This window comes from Corticium candelabrum, chromosome 4, assembly GCF_963422355.1.
Source record: "Corticium candelabrum chromosome 4, ooCorCand1.1, whole genome shotgun sequence".
NCBI lineage: Eukaryota > Metazoa > Porifera > Homoscleromorpha > Homosclerophorida > Plakinidae > Corticium > Corticium candelabrum.
The window spans coordinates 3,190,187-3,208,443 of NC_085088.1; the positions used below are offsets into that span (position 1 = coordinate 3,190,187).

Sequence of the window (18,257 nt, forward strand, 5' to 3'; positions counted from 1 at the left end):
GTCCCGGGCATCCAAAACTGGAGGGCGTGACTGCACTCTACTCTGACGACTACCACGGCTAAGCACGAAACACGACAACGCTGTCCATACGATTGCTTGGAAGATGAGATGATAGGCTACTGCAACAAATAGATTTGGTGTGTGTCTGTGCTTTGGTAACTCTACACGAGAGGCCATCCAAAACTAGAGGTATTTGTCCAGATCTAGAGGTAGGGCGTGGCAGAGCTTTAGCCGAGTCTCGTTGTTGCTAGAACGAGCCAAATCCATTTATTGTAACGGATCATAAATAGTTACCCGACGTCTCTACGTTACCCTATAATTCATACTTAGACAATTGCGTTGGACGCGTCCGAATCTAGACGGTATCCGAAACTAGATACGGGACTCTAGAGGCGCGGTGTATAGGTATTGAGCGGAGTTTTGTGGCTAATCGTCAATTGTATGTCTAGGTAGGCGTACATGTACAGTCTAGTTTCTTAATTAAATACACGGAAAGTTACGATGCCATCGAACACGCTCTACTAGATTGTCAATTCTCTGCACTGTATTGTGCACATCGGTGCAAGCAAGTCTAAAGTTAGTGCACACAACATCGACACAAAGCGACTACACATGTACGCCCATGCGCAGGCATTCAATACACCACACACACACACACACACACACACACACACACACACACACACACACACACACACACACACACACACACACACACACACACACACACACAAACATGCGCACTTCGCATTACTCGCTAGGTTTGGCACGTATCCGGTTATTTACGCGAGCAATCGTGAACAGGTCGAACAGCCCGATTGTCGTAAAAATTTGACGTACAGTGGTAGCGTTTTACTTTGCTTGGTTGTAGGATCTCTCCTTCGTAGCCGACGCCGATGTAGTTTTCTGGATCACTTACAGATTGAAACGTGTAGTAGCTATGAAATGTTTCAACGACTCTAAACTTATCATCCGGACTATCAAGATCCTGTTATTAGAAAACAAAGAAGACCATAAAAATTCGTTTATTAATTGAATTATCTTGCGGCCTTACAACAGACAGATGATCGTCTTTAATTGTCAAAAACTTGTCGTCGTACTTGACGTTTCTTAGACTGTATACATAATAGTCGTAGTTCGAGACTCTTGTCAGTATGAATTGAGCTATACGTATAATGAAATGGACGATTGTTGAACAAGGAATAGAATCGCGTAGATATATGTGTGTGTTACCTTTTTTTTTGATGTTTGGACCAGTGACGATCTTTATTCCTTGTTGTGCAACTAAGTTCTTTCTAGGATCAGGTGCAACCACGCTCGCTATTATAATTATTACACCATCTAGTGAGTCGGAAGTCCACGAAACCTGAACGCAATTGATCTGTTTAACTGTTAGGTACATGTTTTGTTGAGTCAGATTTAGGAAAATTTATGGCAAACTGACAAAAGAAAGAGAGCGAGGTAAAGAATTAATTAGACAGACAGACAGACACATAGAAAAGCACTGGAAAATTTTAAACATACGAGCCATACGTTGAGCCAGAACAATGTTTTTACTAAAACGTTGCTCATTATATATCTTTACCATCAACTATTGTTCTCTTCGCGGTGTGGTGTCTCTCTCCTTCATATAGAAAAGCAGACAGACAGACAGACAGAAAAAAGACAAACAGACAGACAGATAGACAGACAGACAGACAGACAGACAGACAGACAGACAGACAGACAAACAGACAGACGGACAGACAGACAGACAGACGTTCTCTCGGATCTCAATCTTTTGATAAAAATGGTCTACGCAACTCGGCACAATTTATGGATCACTGGCGGAAAAGGTTCAGCATTCAATTACAGCAATGCAATGCTAGAGTAATCCAACGCAAGATGTCATCCTTGGGTTGCAGAGTCCACGCAAAAACAAGCCGCTTTCATCTCCAATAATTAGTGTTGTAATAACTAGACGCTCTTTGGGTTCTTTAGTAGTTAGAAAATGTAATTTTTAGTTCTCAGGTGGTTCAGTAGTTGATATCTGTAGTCTCTAGGTGATTCTGTATAATTTGACTCGTAGTTACATATTGTATGTTGCTACATTCATGTTTCAAATATATGTATTGGACAGACAGATAGACAGACAGACAGACAGACAGACTGACTGACAGACACACGAAAGGACGGACGGACAGACACACAGATGAACGAACGGACAGACAGACTGTAAGGACTGCGGGCTTGTTAGTTTGTTTTACAGTTTAGTGTGAGTGTACTAGTTTCAATGTATGAAATATATGTATTGAACAGACAGACAGACAGACAGACAGACAGACAGACATACAGACTGACATGTAGACAGACAGACAGACAGACAGACAGACGGACGGACAGACAGACGGACGGACGGACAGACAGATAGAGGGACAGAACACTAATACACTGTAGCTTACATCCACAGCCGCAGTTAGGTTTCCAATGCATAAAGCGTGATTGATACCAAAGCGTTTCACACATTGTAGCGGCAACCGGTGGACAAAAGAATGTAAAAGCGTTCCGTTCACTTTGATGTCGTAAGTTCTAGTTGTCGTTGTGATGGTGAGCAGAAATTTATTCCCACTCTCAAACGGAAACGTGTCTGCTGTTATCACCCTTCGCCAACATCCGTTTTCCCTAGAGTTTAAAATAACGGCCTGTGCATCAAATTGAACGCCAATGTGGAGAGCGACATCGCTGTTGTCTCCTGCTGGACTTTTGTAGAGATTGATATCAAAGTTGCAGGAGTCGCGAGGTACGTGACCGTAAACGTAGATAGTTTTTCCTGGACGAATGGTGAGAAGACGAGACAATGTTGGACAGACCTTTTAACAATATTAGACAGTAGAACAAACACAATGTCGAGTCTTCTTTCATGATTATTCTTAGACTCGTACCCAGTCCTCCTCCTCGCCCGCTCCACGTGTTTTGCACGTGCTTTTTGTTCCACTTGCTAGGAGAAGGACTGGTAACATATTATGTCACGTGAAGAACTAGTTCTTCACGTGGTAGGTTTTCGGTGCGTTGATTGGTCAAAACTGTAACGCGAGACGAAAAAATAAAGGCACGCGTAGGATCCTATTACAATGAATTGAGTAGCAATTACTTAGACAATTAGACAGTTATTAGCAATTGTTGTCGTTACGCAAGGTGCAAGCTCATTAGTGTTGTTTGACAGCTCTGCTGTGGACATCCTGACAATAACGTCTTCTTCAGCCAGAATTGACAGAGATGTCTCTAGCTGCTTAGTACGAAGTGAATGGTAGCCAATAGACGACAGGAGCGCGTACAAGGTGCATTCGCTACCGCTAGATAGTGAAGCTACAATGTTCATGAAGCAAGGTTTTCGCTCGTCGCAATGAAAACGATCTACTTTGTAACTCTAATTTCTGAACAGTCCATGGAAAGAGCGTAAAGTTTTGTGTTTTTCGTGTTGGCTGGCGACGTTTAGCGTAGTACTCTCGTGAGACGAATTACTCGACACCATATTATCAGTGCAGGTGGCAACAATTTATTGGATCGGTTTCTAATTAAACTAATGAAATAAATGGTCACATGACATAATATGTTACCAGTCCTCCTAGCAAGTAGAACAAAAAGCACGTGCCAAAACACGTGGAGCGCGCGAGGAGGAGGACTGGGTGTACGAGTCTAGATTAGTCTGGCAATGAAGTAACGTAACGCGCGTTACTTATTAGTCAACTAGCGCACGCTAACCAGTTCTCATTGACTAAAATTTGCAATTGCAATTGAACATGCGCAATAGCAACTTGATGACCTCGAATATGTGATACGCAATAGGCTGTGGTAAATATATATAGAATTAGGTACTAGAATTATAATTAGCTAAGACCGGAAGTCTAGACGCTGATGGACGAACGACGAAAGGTTTTTGGAAGGTAGTCCGACCATGGCCCGAACCGGTGTAGCGTGCTGAGGTTGTCACCTGTGCTGAGGTTGTATTTTACAGTCTGCGCATGCTGAGCAACTATTTGCTCGCGTAGGTCTACATCCGGCGTGCTGAGATTGTTCACACAGTTAGGTATCCTTACATTAAGGTTTTTTGTTTCTTGGATAGACAGTAGCTGTGTACACTCACTTGTGAAGACCATGGATGATCTGAAGCAAAATACAATTGCAGCTAGTTACAAGGAAGCCAGACTTTGTCATGTCTCTGCCGAAAGAGATGCCAGAATCTTGTAACTTATCTCCTGACACAAAGCTTTCCACCAAGGTTAGCAAAAAATGAAATTAGAAACGTCAACAACCAAGCCAAGACTCACCATTGGGATGTCAAAGGTAGGAGAGCTTTATTTGTACAAATGTGCATGTATAGTTATTATGTCTAATTATATTTCCAATTGTATAAACTTGTACGTAATTGATAAATAAAAAATTTCATAATAAAATTATATATATATATATATATATATATATATATATATATATATATATATATATAATTGTATATAGCATATACATATTATGCAGTACATAATTATTCTTAACAACTGAATTATTTACTTCAACCCAGTGCTTTTACATTATTGTAACATATTAAAATAGTTAATTAATATATAACTATCAATAAGAACAATAGATTTCTCAATAGAACTCTAACTTTGTTGCACGCATGCGCACAAGTCAGCAGTTTCAGCACCTAAGCAATTTCTGCACGCTTGTATTGCGTGCTGAAAATGTCAGTTCTATTTTGCGCAAGCGCAAACAATCTCGGCACGGTGACAATCTCAGCTCGCTACACCGGTTAATTCCACCGCCCACAAACTAGATGTTCTATTAATAGATGTTGGGTTCACACACATAATAACACCTTACGTTATGACAAGATTCTTGTCCAGTAGTTACGAGAGTAATGATGGTGATGATAGCAAACGAAAGGAAAGTAGTCTTCATCTGCACGACGTAAAACACTAGTTAATATTATTATGTAGATATTACAAAACGCAAAGCGGTGTTAAGTTAGTTAATTACTACTTTATAGAGCTACATGTGAACGCCGCAATAATAAAATTTTATATTAAAGTGGATAGATGCATTGATATCAATTTAGTGCAACATCAACTCTACTAGTAATTAATGTAAATTATGTGAGTATAGATATCTCGTGTCAAAAACATGATACCCAATGCCACTAGTTCTCTCATTTTAGTAGCAGTTAAAATCAACAGGCAATTACGCGTGCTACAGGTGAGGTCTATAGAAAGGAGACAGCTGATTATAGACGGGTATGAGCAGACTGTTCATTCTGCACATGCGCAAAATATCATTCTACATTATATTTGTAAAACACCTCTACTGTACGTTGCAGACACGATTCAACTGAAACAAACCAAAGAAATATCCATGAGCACGTATTGTCTCTAGCATGTCACTATATAGAGCGGATGCGTGGGCCACACCTACAACACTTTTGCATTGTACTCTAGTCTAGTGTTACTGTACCGTACACTAGCAGGAACTTCCTAACCATGATCTGCGTACTGGATTTAGTAGCGTGCGCACATTTAAGTTTTAAGTAACTCACGTTCTTTCTGCGTTCGCGAATAATTCGTGCTGTAGGCGCTTGCTCTGGTCCAACCGGGTGCGGGACTAAAGACGTCACGTGACTATTTATTATAAATTCCCGGATGTTGTATTATTTTAGTTCCTGAATAAATATACAATTATTCTAGACTATACGCTTGTACAGTACTAATATTTCATCGAATATAGGATCGAATATGTAGAATACATGTGACTTCGGTTTAAATTTTATTTATTTATAGCTGGCTTGGCTTTAATGTTAATAGTAGCAAACACATCAACAGTTGCTATCGAAATTGGCTACTTAAATCGGGATATTCGATTGCTATTGTTATGAGATGCTTTAAGTTTCCTCCGTCAGACAATTCCGAGTCTTAGTTGTGATGTCTGCTAGTGAAAGACATGGTAATAGACCCAATTAATATCAATACAAAGATTAGGCGTTGCCGTACCATTTTTAAAAATTTCTTACCAATCTGAAATTTTTGTATAAAACCCTGAGTATAATTTCTTTACTAATACATAAATGAAATACGAAGAATGCCATTGAACAATCTCGACCAGACTGTCAATTCTCTGCACTCTATTGCGCAAATCGGTGCTAAATATATTGTGCAAGCCTGCCGTTCGTGCACACAACATTAATTAATAAAGGCTACCACACATACGCCAATCAAGCATTCTGTAACTAGACTACACACATGCATATGGCGTGCCATCGCCGCCAAAACATTTGCGCTTACATTTGCATTCGCATTCGCATTCGACATTCGCGTTTGCTTTCGTTCGCTTTTGCTTTCACATTTGCTTTCGCGTTAGCTAAAAGCGGCGTTTGCTTTTGAGTTTGCTTTTCGCATTTGCTCTAAGTTTATTAGTTAATTAATTAAAGGAAATATTTCTCTGCATGTGTGATTGTGCATGTCTGCACGCCGACACGACAATATGAGATTCCGATTGATTGGAAGATCGACAATTTACTGCATGCATGTGTTTTTAGTGTGGAAACAGGCAGTGGAACTAGCTTCTTTCACGCCCTATCCTATTGTCATGCACAGGTGGATGTAGCAAGGTTACCAGAACATGCCTGAAGAGATTAGCTTCCTTACTATCTTACAAGAAAAGCAAAGCGTACAGCCAAACTCTCACCTGGATTTGCTGCCGTCTTAGCTTTGCCCTTCTACGAGCATGCATCATGTCTCTCAGAGGATCTAGGGTGAAGTTTAGAGGCTCAGCAAATGACAGCAACATTCTTCTGGCAGCAGCAGAAGGACGCTTTCAGCAAACGCGAAAGCAAACGCGAAAGCAAACGTGAATGTCAAATACAAATGCAAATGTCAGCGCAAAGGTTTTTCAACGATGGCACGCCATATGTTGTGTACTACGTACAACCTGTTTCAATGCACAGACTCTGATTGCTACATATGTATACTAACCGCGTACAATGAGTTGATTTCTCAAACTACCGAGCTGCAGATCTAGATTCGGCGCGGCCCTGTTGGCGAAACTGAATGCTGAGAAGGAGTCGTGACACTGCAGAATATTACATGGCTGAGCTGTCTAGATACGTGCTAGAAGCCAACGATGATGTCAACTACTTACTTCGCACAAAACAGGCAAGTGCGTGAAGCGATGTCGCGTGTTACTCAACTTTTATGCCTAAACGTGCTTAGCTAATCGAATTAGCCTTATCCAAGCTATGAAACCGGATCCGGAGTCTTACGTCACTATGACGTTCTCGAAAGCGACCAGGTTCTTCTCTCGAGCTGGAGCAATTCCGCAAAAGCTCCTCCTCCTCGTATGATTTACGTGCGTTTAGCTCAGCGACTGCGCGGAAGAGCCTGGCTTGCGAGGTTAGTGTATGTATACGGAAAAACTTGTGTTAATTTAAATAATTAACTTAGTAATTTGTCACAACAAGGAAACAAGATAATCATGCAGTTAGTGTGTAAAATCAGTATCTAGAACATGACAAAGCATTCAAACACGCAAGTCAATTTCATATGTTACTCTGTACACACACACGCACACCAACACTCGTCAAAGTATAGCTAGATATTATAATTGATGTGCCTTGCATCTAGTTCGCCACCTAACCATGCAGCTGCGATGATTGTTACGGCTACACACTGTTGTAGAAATTGGATTCAGAACCGTCTACTTCGTTCGGTGGTACAATATTTCCTGACTGGTTGACGCCAATGTAGCTCCCTGAAGTTTTGTAAGACTCAAAAGTATAGCATTCATCATTGGTTTGTGTGACATAAAACTCATTATAAGAACAAGCAGAACCATCAACTTTCTGTCATTTAAAAATTGAAGATTAAGTTAATTATGCAAATTGATCAAATTAATAAAATTAATCATGTGGTCATACGGCAAAAAGTTCATTCTCTCTGACTGTCAAAAATTTGTCAGAGAATTTATTGTTTCTTAGCTTGTACCAATTCCTGTTACCAGTGAGAGTAAATTTCGCTACGTATAATACATGTGAGATACCCATGGTTAGATGCAGCGTACATACTGTATATCACCTTTATCACTTGACTTGGTTGCAGTAGTGCCAACAGTTCTTTCATCACTCTGTACAAATAGATACTTTTGAGGAACAGTTGAAGCAGCGCTGGCTAATACCACCTGCACATCATCTAATGAGGGAAGAGTCCACGAACCCTAAACCGCACAACAAATATTGACGTCTAACCCTAAGTGCACTTAATTAAAAGGCAAACAGACAAAACAAACCGGCACGGTAAGCAAACAAATGAATCGTGCAATCACGACTCTTATAGTTTTACAGAGGCACAGTCCAAATGTTGCGCACAGTGTAGCCTCGGAGTCCATCTTAAATAATGTATACATTTTTCAAGTTCATCAAAATAAAGAATTTTTGAAAAACAGCGCTTGTAGATTATGATACAGCAGTACATTTCCCGTATTCTCACTAAAAGAAAAGATTCAAACGGTTTGCAGCTCGCAATTTGACTACCCCTAGCAACAAGACCTTGGCTTTTCTATACTTTGCCGAAGTGATAGGATTCGAATATAACATTTAGGAGCTACAAAATAAACCTTATCTGTTTTAACATTCGCCTAGTTTTGTGCGAGCTTCAGATTAAGTCCTGTACGTGACAGGAAGTGAACGTCGTTTGTCATGTCGACAACGTCTGCAAGAAGCCAGCATGGTGCAAGAAAGCATGGAGGCGCAAGACGAGAGTAATTGGCAAGACAAGGCTGGCAAAAGTAGAGAGTAAAAAGCATCTACTGGTCCAGGTCTCACTTCACCCTCAATGAATTCGAAGTTTTTGAGAAAGGTCCTGCTGCATATAAAGAGGTCTAGGTCCACAACCTATTATGTACAATATTTTGTATTGTATTTATTTTTATACACGTGTGTAGTACGTTTAAATTTACCATTGCAGCCAAACAAGTACTCTTAAAATTACCACAATTTTATTCTAAAATTTACTCCAAAAAATATCATTTGGGTGAGTGAATTCACATCTCCAGTCAATCTATAATGAAAACTCTAGGTGTTGTAGACATGCAGCATTCAAGGCCTATTGCTTAGCAAGCATGAATTATAACAAGCAGCTAGCCGTCTCTGGAACAGGCAAAAATCCAAAGAACAGATTTCACCACAAGTATGACAAAACCTGTCACCAATGCAGCGCCGGATCCAGGAATTTTTGAAAGAGGGGTTCACCGTTAGCAGTTATTTATAGCATTACTAATTTTCTCTTTTCTAATGAAATTATATGAAATTATTGAACCACGTCTACTGAAAAAGTGGGGTTTGCAACTCCCTGAACCCCCTTCTAGATCCGGCCCTGCAATGGATTGTAAAGAGAGTGAATGAAAGCAAACACTACCATCACATAAGTAAGGCTACACACATGAGATCAGGAAAGCAAATGAAAAAGAAAGAGTACGTAACGTCACTATCAGACAATAATATGATAGCAGGACTCTGAGAACATTGGTTGAACTGTTGCTTCATGTAGTCCACCAGCAGCTGCTGATCTTGTAGAAAGCAGTGCAGTAAGACAAGTGCAGTTTAGGGTGTCCCACCATTTATCCTAAATGTGTTACCACATTGAATGCATGCTGACTGCATGCAATTGTTACTAGTAGCTGCATGTTGTGTACGTTGTGTTGTTATTGTCATTACTTCTGCATCTGTAGAAGACCGTTCTCTAGATGAAGCATTTCCTGTTCTCCAGCACATTCTCTGTCACCAGCCTAGAAGTGAACCCTGAAATGATACTGGCAAGTCGACTATAGACGCAATATTGACCACAGCTCTTCGATTCTTGAAACTTAATCACGCAATCACAAAATGCACACAAGCAACGTACAGCAGCAGCTTTGCGTTCACATCTTCGTAGACCACGTCTTTCTCTTGCGCACTTATTTCTACACCCAGACGTCACATGCATGCATACACTCTACTCTTCGGTAGGCTGCAACCAAGGTGCACAACGTAGTTACGATACGAAATAATCGTCCCTCGAGGAAGCCATTTTATTCTAGGCGTGACCTGCAGCCTGCGCGCAAAACGCGCTTTCTACTAGCCTCGCCCCAGGCGCAGTGTGGATTGCAGCCCCGGATGCACCGCCATCACCACTACGTCTGGTATGGTACCGCCCCTTGCGGTCAGCGTTAATCATGTCCCTGGGGACATGATTAGTGTCCATTACAAGTGTACTTTGTCGGCGTAGTAGTAGAAGCATTGCAGTAGAAGCATAAGACGCATTGCGGCTTCAACTGAGAACCTGTGTACGCGTTCAAAGGCGTATGATGCACTGCAAGTGCTATTTCTGATCTGCCATTTCCCCGCTACGCTCTCTAACGTAGCTGCAATCTCTTACTAAAGCTGGATTTACAATATGCAAACGCTTGAGCGTCGCGTCGCGTGCGTCGCGTCGCGTCACGTCGCGTAGTACAAATTCAAATTGTAAATGGTCGACGCGACGCGACGTTCGACGGACGCGACGCTCGCAACGCGACGCGTCCAAATAGAACCAAGTTCTATTTGAGCGTCAAACCGGAAGCTGTTCACGTCGCGTCGGAAGTAGCACCTTGATCTCGACCAATCACAGCCAACTAGAAATGCACGTTTGGTATCCGTGAGCAATGATTATTGATTTCGGCGCTGTAGTCGACGTTGAGCGGTCTATAGATTGTGTAGGGAGCTATCCTTGCTTGTGGATGATCAACTGCAAGATGTACAAAGACCTGCGTGCAAGGGAGAACGCGTAAAAATTAATTTTGAGCAAGTTGGGGGTTCCGGCAAAGTTGTGCTAGTAGAAAACCGAAGCGTGAGTGGTCAGTTCAATAATTCAGACAGCGACGTCTACGGCGCGCTGAAATCGTATTGTGAATGGTACGACGCTTGTGACGCGTACGTGCCACTCCCGCGCAAGACAACTTGACAGGACGCACGCGACGCGACGCTCAAGCGTTTGCATATTGTAAATCCAGCTTAACGCTTGACAGCGGCCTAAAATCGCAATATTGACAAGTACAAAGGCTAGAACAACGTCAAAGTCCAATCGAAAGCTCAGTTCCTAGCTAATAACATTGGTATGACACGCGCTGTGGAATTTGATTTACATCCTTACTCCCGCCCAGTAAGGCGGTACTAGACCAGACGTAGTGGTGATGGCGGCGCATCCGGGGCTGCAATGCACAATGCGTCTGGGGCGAGGCTAGCTTTCTACTCAAGGCAAAAGCATGGGCATAAATCTGGACTGTGCTCCTTTAAGCGTTCTATATATGTATACTGATCTGTAAATAGATATATCTCATGTCTAGGTTGTATTCTAATAATTACTGACATATACTGTACATTGTACAGTATACCTACTAATTTTTATCTAGAGCAGTTGGTACTTAGACTTATTGTTACGATGATGGATTACAATTTTATATCTGTCCAAATATCGCATATAAAGAGTAGATAACTTTGTCACTAGTATGGATGGAAGACATGGCTTTCCTATACCTTTCGCGTATTGTTAAGTTGATAAATAATTTTGAACTTAGGAGTTGATTGCATTCTTCTAGAGGAGCACTTTACTGGTCAGTGTATCTCTGACTCCGCCCTCCGGCGCTAAACGTTTCTGGTCACACATCAAGTTGGGAAGTTTGGCGCCATCTCAGAGTAAACTTGATAGCTGATCATTATGCTAAGGTTACAAACCAAAACGTACAAGGCGGTTTTCCAAATAACGTCCAATGATTGTAGGTTTCGTTTGCTCGCTTCATGTAGACTTTGATATTTGCTTAGGCAAAAGTAAAACTTGCTTTCGCATCACAAACTCAACTTCAATCGACGGCGAAAAGCACACATAGGAAGATGGTTTGGCTGTAGAATGAAGGCACTTTGTGTCACGTGATTATGTGCGGTGACGTATGGCGTGCCATTTGTGTCAAAATTAGACAATGAGATGAGGCGATGAGACAATGAGATGAGGCGATGAGATCATGAGATGAGGCGATGAGACAATGAGATGAGGTGATGAGACAATGAGATGAGGCGATGAGATCATGAGATGAGACAATGAGATCATGCGATGAGACAATGAGATGAGGCGATGAGACAATGAGATGAGGCAATGAGATCATGCGATGAGACAATGAGATAAGGCAATGAGATCATGAGATGAGGCGATGAGACCATGCGATGAGACCATGCGATGAGACAATGAGATGAGGCGATGAGACAATGAGATGAGGCGATGAGACTGTAATATGAGACTGTAATATGAGATTGTAATATGAGATTGCAATATGAGACTGCATGCATCGATATGAGGTACCTCGTGCAGCTACTGTATTGGAGACTGGAGATTCAGAATTATATTTTATCTGCTGCAGAGAATCTAGTTTTTGAAGGTTGTTTACTCGTGTTCTTATCAAGGCTGCATTTTTGAGCTCCACAAAACCAATTGAAGTGCGTACGCTTCCACGTACGTTTCTAAATCTAGACAACGCATGCAGTGTCGAAAGTCTTTGGTAGAGTTACAACATGTCGTTTAGATCTTGTATGCGCTAAACACTCGCTGCAACTCACTCTATTTCTACAATTGATTGGGTTGTCGATACCTAAACACGTCTAAAATTTTTAGATATAGGGACTTCGTATGATTGCCTCTGGGGAAATCCCCTTACACGTGTAGACCACTTTACCACAGTCCTCCTTCCATATTAATTAAAACTTACATAATCTCTGACACAACATCACGGATTTGCGTATATAGTCAGCGTGCACACATGTTACGTCGTCTTTTTCTTATGTGCGTATAGATGGTGGTTTTTCATAATGCCCTCTATCACCTCTAGTAATTTTGGGTTTGCAGTTATTTAATCATTATCAAGTCTTTGAAAAGAGTCATTTTTTCTTTATTAGAGAGTTTTTATTCGACACTTGTTGTCTGCAACTAACAGATGAAGAAAGAAAGAAGACAAGAGAAACTTAATTACAGAGTGACTCCTGGCTTTCTCCATGTAAATCATTAATTACAGACTAAGTCTCTTTCTAGCCACATGCAGTATCCAACAGGGTGGGGTTTGTCTATTATATTTTCACTATACGCTTGCATTAATAAATATTAAATTAAAAATTAGTTGCTTGCAATTTTAATATTCTATAGGTTAGGAAAATTTGACTGATCGGTACAATTTAAAGTTATTTGAAGACTCAAACAGCACACTCAATCTTTGATCAGTTTTCCTTTTCAATGCAATGAAATATGTGCGTGGATGAATGTGGCCAGGCTATACATACTGTACAATAATTTTCGTCTTCCATGCAATTGGTAATTGACTAATAAAAGTGAACTATCCGCGTGGTGTTATTATGCCGCATATCAGATGTTTTTTATAAACTGAACTCTCAATTTACATTTACTATGGAGAAACAAAATTGCAACAAAATGCCACATTGTAGGCAAATTAGCTATATTTCTAATGAATTAACTCTATAATACAACTTAAGCAGCGACAACGGTCAGTGGATGGTCCGGCCATTTAATTTCTACATTTCAATTTCTATGTTTTATTTTTTAATTTTCAATTTTATATTTTATTTTTGTAAAATGGTTTTTCATCTTGATATTTGATTCTTGTGATCTCTAGATTTATTTTGTTTTTACTTTACTTTCCGTCACGTGCCAAATCAAGTTGGCTGCTCTTGGCTCTGACACACAACGTTTTGCCAGTGAATATCGCGGTCCCCAGCTGTGTAGGTACGTGTATTGTACACAACACGCTACCCTTACCGTAGACGAACCGGCTAGAGGGGGAATGCTACGAATTTAGATGTATTTAGATAGGCTCCGCTCTAGCGGATCGCCGAGTTGGCAACTGTGGTGATGAAGTGTACAGACTCGTTTGTTGTCTAGGAATATTCGACACACAATTAAAACATAGAAACCGTCAACCTAATACAATTATGTAGTAGAGTGCGCGCTTTCACGGGCACAGTTACATAAATGTGGTACGGTACCGGTACATACCGTATAGAAGGATGGGCGTGGTAGTCAAAACAGGTCACATTTCGTCATTTGCATGACGTCGCACGACTCACCAAGTAAACCGACATGCACGACCATCGTTTTCTACAACGCCTTCTGAACTCAATTTGAAGTCAACTCAACTGAACTCTATTTGCTCAACTCAACTCAATTAACTAACTCAACTACTAGTAGCTAACGTAGAACAATGTGCGGCTACAACTGAAAGAACATGGTCATAGCTAGTCAGCTACAACTAGTCACTAAGTAGACTACTATGTCAATGCTACGTATAGCTACGAGAGTCAATAGTGCTAGACAATGTTTGTAGATCGAGTTCTACCGTGTCACTCGGCGATCCCTGGGCTGTCATTATCGTAGCGTACGTTCACATCTGCAGTCAAGCTGCGTGACAAGGAGGCACCGGCACCTTGGATAGAAACACGACTAGTAGTTCCGTGTCCGACGAGTGAGCGGAGTTGTCCGCCGCCAAGAGCTGCCAGCGTGGTTTGGCACGTGACGAAAAGTAAAGTAAAAACAAACACCTGCTTGTGTGTTGGAAATGTGATCTCCTGAGACACGCGTTCGAATGGAAGCCCCGCTGGAACCCCCGTTGTGTCTAGTGTCTTCAGTCATTTCATTTCTAGAAACAGCATAAGCGAACTGCGCGTTCAAGTTTCTAGTTTTGAGCACATAAGTGCCTAGAAATCAAACTTTAAAAATAAATCTAAAGATCACAAGAATCAAACGTCATCAGATAAAAACCATTCTATAAATAATAAAAGGAGAATAAAAAAATTAAAAATTAAAAGTTAATATTTAAGATATACCAAATTTTAAATAAGAATGCAAATAAAAAATTAAATATTGAAAAATAAAAATTAAAAATTAAAAACATTACAGAATTAAATAAAAATAAATAAAAATTAAAAAATGAAAACATAAAAATTGAAATGTAGAAAATTAAATGACCAGACCATCCACTGACTGACAACTCCATGTTACACATGACCTATATATTTATGCATTTGCAGCATAGACAAATTCACGGGCTCTAACATAAATATCTACTCCCTGACAGTCAGAATCAGCCATTGGGTCTATCAGCATGACCAGATCCTGCAATTGCAAAGAAGAGAGGGCGTCTTCTATCTGCGGTACTTGAACAACATCACAATCATCTAGACCATTCAATGGAATGGGTCCATGGCCATCAATGCCATAACCATCAATTGCACCCTCAAAGAGAAACAATAATCACATAATTAGTAATCACTAGGAAGGACAATAGCATCACTAACAATGTCCAGGTCTTCCATATTTCGAAGTTCTGCCCCCTGCAGCATTCCTGTTATCCATAGCTGAATAGGTGTACTGTTTCTAGCAGTCCGAAGTCGATGATTTTTGTAGCCGTCACAAAATTGTTTAATAGCGTGGTTTATTCTGGGCAGGTACACGTACTGTAAGCAAAATAAATCTTTGCCATTTGTTACATCAAGGAGAAAACACTCTTCTAAGTTCCGGAACAGAAAGTAGAAAAGAAAGGTACATCCTTGGAAAAGGTCTCTCCAGAAACGCTCAATCCGTTGGTTATGCACGCTCCGTCCTGTTATCATACTGCCTCGTCCTGGTCCTCTGTGTTCTAACATAAACCTTGATATTTCTACATTTTCCATTCCTTTGTCTGACCTTACCCTTGATGGCAACCCAAACTGTCGAACAGCTTCTAGAAATGACTCCAACACTGTTGTCGCACGGTTGTTAGTAGAGCATTTACAAAACACGGGTATTCGACTATATCCGTCTACTCCACCATGGATGACAAAATGCCATCTGCAAAAACCCAACATCAAGATATACACATAAATACAGAATAGTTCACTAAGTGTAGAATTGAAACTCACATGCATCTCTGATTATACTTAATTAAATTGATGTACATAGGCAAGATTCATAATTCATCTATTTTATTATATGGTATTATATTTTATGGTATTATATTTTCTGGTATTATATTTTCTGGTATTATATTTATATTATATTCATAATCATATTGTATTAGTTTTCTACCATTTTACTAGTGATTCGGAAAACCAAAAATATGCATACAAAGAGAGTGAAGGACAAACCAAAAGATAGCATAAAAACAAACAGACAATCACAACAACACGTAGAGAGACAAGAGACAGACAGAGAGACAAACAGACAGACAGACAGACAGACAGACAGACAGACAGACAGACAGACAGACAGAAGGACGAACAGACAGACAGAAGGACGAACAGACAGACAGACAGACGGACAAAGACAGGCAAACAGGTGTTGTTCTGTTCAGTAGAAAAGACTTTCGAAAATGACTTTGGGTGCTTTCACACTGACTTAGGCTAACCTATTTAAGCAAGCTGAGTAAACACTACCCTAGGGAACATGTAGTAGGTTAACAAAGTTATCCTAATTAATGGCTTCAGCTAACCTAGGTTATCGCTGACCCACTTGCAAGTTAGGTTAGAACTCGGTCGCTCCGCCTACACCTAGGTCACTCCGTCTTCTAGCATAGCGAAGAATGGCGCGTTTTCTAGAATGTGCTACAAACGCTTCAAAGCTACACGGGCGCGTCTTCAGTGGAAAAGGAGGAGGCGAAGAAAAGCGCGTCGGCAACGAGAGGTTCTTTTTACTACTCTCCTAGTGTTGCTGTGCAGAATGTACAACCAGATGTAGCTTGTAAAGATCATGTCCCTAGTGAGAGGACGAAACCCTCCAAACCTTGCAGACATTGACAGGACAACAATGACAAGATATACATAATTAGTATCTAGATTAGTTAGTGGGTCATTTCTGAGCTGTGTGAACACTGCGCAGTGTTAAATGGCGTCTGGAGTTAACCTAGCTAGAAACGTCGTGTGAATGCACCTTTCATACGTACCGTATCAGCTTGTGGTTTCCGTCTACATGCCACAACGCATTAGGTCCACTGACACGGTAAACTCTCCTAGGAATTGAAGTAGCCCATCGTTCAGCAACTCCAATCGGGTCAACTCTAGCTACCGACAGGCGTATCCTATGTCGCTGGATGATAATACCTCTTGATCGCAGCAGTCCATCCATCATACTGTATCCAGCGTCCGGAAATCCCCGTTTGATCTCTAGCACGGTTCTGTCCAGCTCGGCATCGTTTATATCTGCGTACCTTCGAGCTACCGATAGATCCCATTCACGCATTCGCCTGTTGACAGTACTCCTGCACACTCCAAGTAGCTCAGCTATCGATGAAACAGAAAAGCCATGATCAACTAGAAATATCAGCTGTTCCTGCCCGATGTCCAGTCGTGGTCTACCCCTGCTCCCTGTTGCAATGGCACCAGCTGTGAACGCTCGCATATCCACTGTGTGTCCAAACGAACTGGTTATCGCGGAAAACGCTTCTACGAGGCTTCCAATATATCGGCCTAATGGAGTCAGTCCATTCTCTCCGCCTTCCACCATTCCAACAAGATGATGATGAATGGTTTCACCAAGGAGAAGAAGATCATCAGCATCCCCTTGCACCATTGCCTCTGGTTCATCAGCAGTTGTCAGCCACTGGTCAAGTCTACGCAGAAACAAACGCACCTGACCGAAGAAAGCATCCATTTGTCAGATAGATAATAAGATGGGCTGGTCCTTACTTTGATGCCAACCAGCTGGTCTACGCCAATGTGGTAGATTATAACGTTTTCACACTAGGGGTAGCGACCTTGGTTAGCAAACTTAATTATAGATAACTACCGTGTTGCAGACCTCCTGAGAGTATTTTGGTGTCATATTCTTGGTTAGCACTAAAGTAGGTGTGTTCACACTATGGTTTCCAAAACATGGTGTGTTAGGTTTTGATTTGCGTGATACGAGGTAGCGTACAGTACAAACCTGTTTTCAGACTGGACTGCGTTTGGTTTGTCAACCTAGCACGTTATCATGATCCATTGTTTGAGCAGGAATCTCTAGACATGGCGTCTGACAACAGAGTTAGAATACTCCGCATGACAAACGACATAACAGTTTGGTACTTTGTGCTATAGCACTGCGATAGCGACGAAAATGACGTCATCGGTCATCGGTCATCGGTCATCTTGCACGCGCGAGATTCTTGTTGTTGACGCCCTGTTTCTAGCAGCATTACATCCTCCAAACTGTGCT

General features: G+C 41.1%; 2 protein-coding genes across 3 annotated transcripts; both read right to left on the minus strand.

Annotated features, from left to right (window-relative positions):
• Nucleotides 1-534: 534 nt before the first annotated feature.
• On the minus strand, nt 535-5,601 carry LOC134178952 (32 kDa beta-galactoside-binding lectin lec-3-like). Its single transcript, XM_062645864.1, has 6 exons — nt 5,570-5,601; nt 4,861-4,938; nt 2,442-2,849; nt 1,234-1,366; nt 1,055-1,164; nt 535-988 (listed from the first exon to the last, which is right to left on the minus strand). The coding sequence occupies exons 2-6, from the start codon at nt 4,936-4,938 to the stop codon at nt 779-781; spliced, it is 939 nt and encodes a 312-aa protein (XP_062501848.1). The 5' UTR covers nt 5,570-5,601; the 3' UTR covers nt 535-778.
• Nucleotides 5,602-15,078: 9,477 nt separating this feature from the next.
• Nucleotides 15,079-17,785, minus strand: LOC134179056 (uncharacterized). 2 transcript variants are annotated; one of them, XM_062645958.1, is made up of 3 exons: nt 17,008-17,782; nt 15,386-15,917; nt 15,079-15,323 (listed from the first exon to the last, which is right to left on the minus strand). In XM_062645958.1, exons 1-3 carry the CDS (start codon nt 17,712-17,714, stop codon nt 15,105-15,107), a joined length of 1,458 nt encoding a protein of 485 aa, XP_062501942.1. In that variant the 5' UTR covers nt 17,715-17,782; the 3' UTR covers nt 15,079-15,104. The 2 variants fall into 2 exon arrangements, with proteins under 2 accessions (XP_062501942.1, XP_062501943.1); XM_062645959.1 differs by lacking the exon at nt 15,079-15,323 and having other exon boundaries at nt 15,587-15,726; nt 15,779-15,917; nt 17,008-17,785.
• Nucleotides 17,786-18,257: the final 472 nt, after the last annotated feature.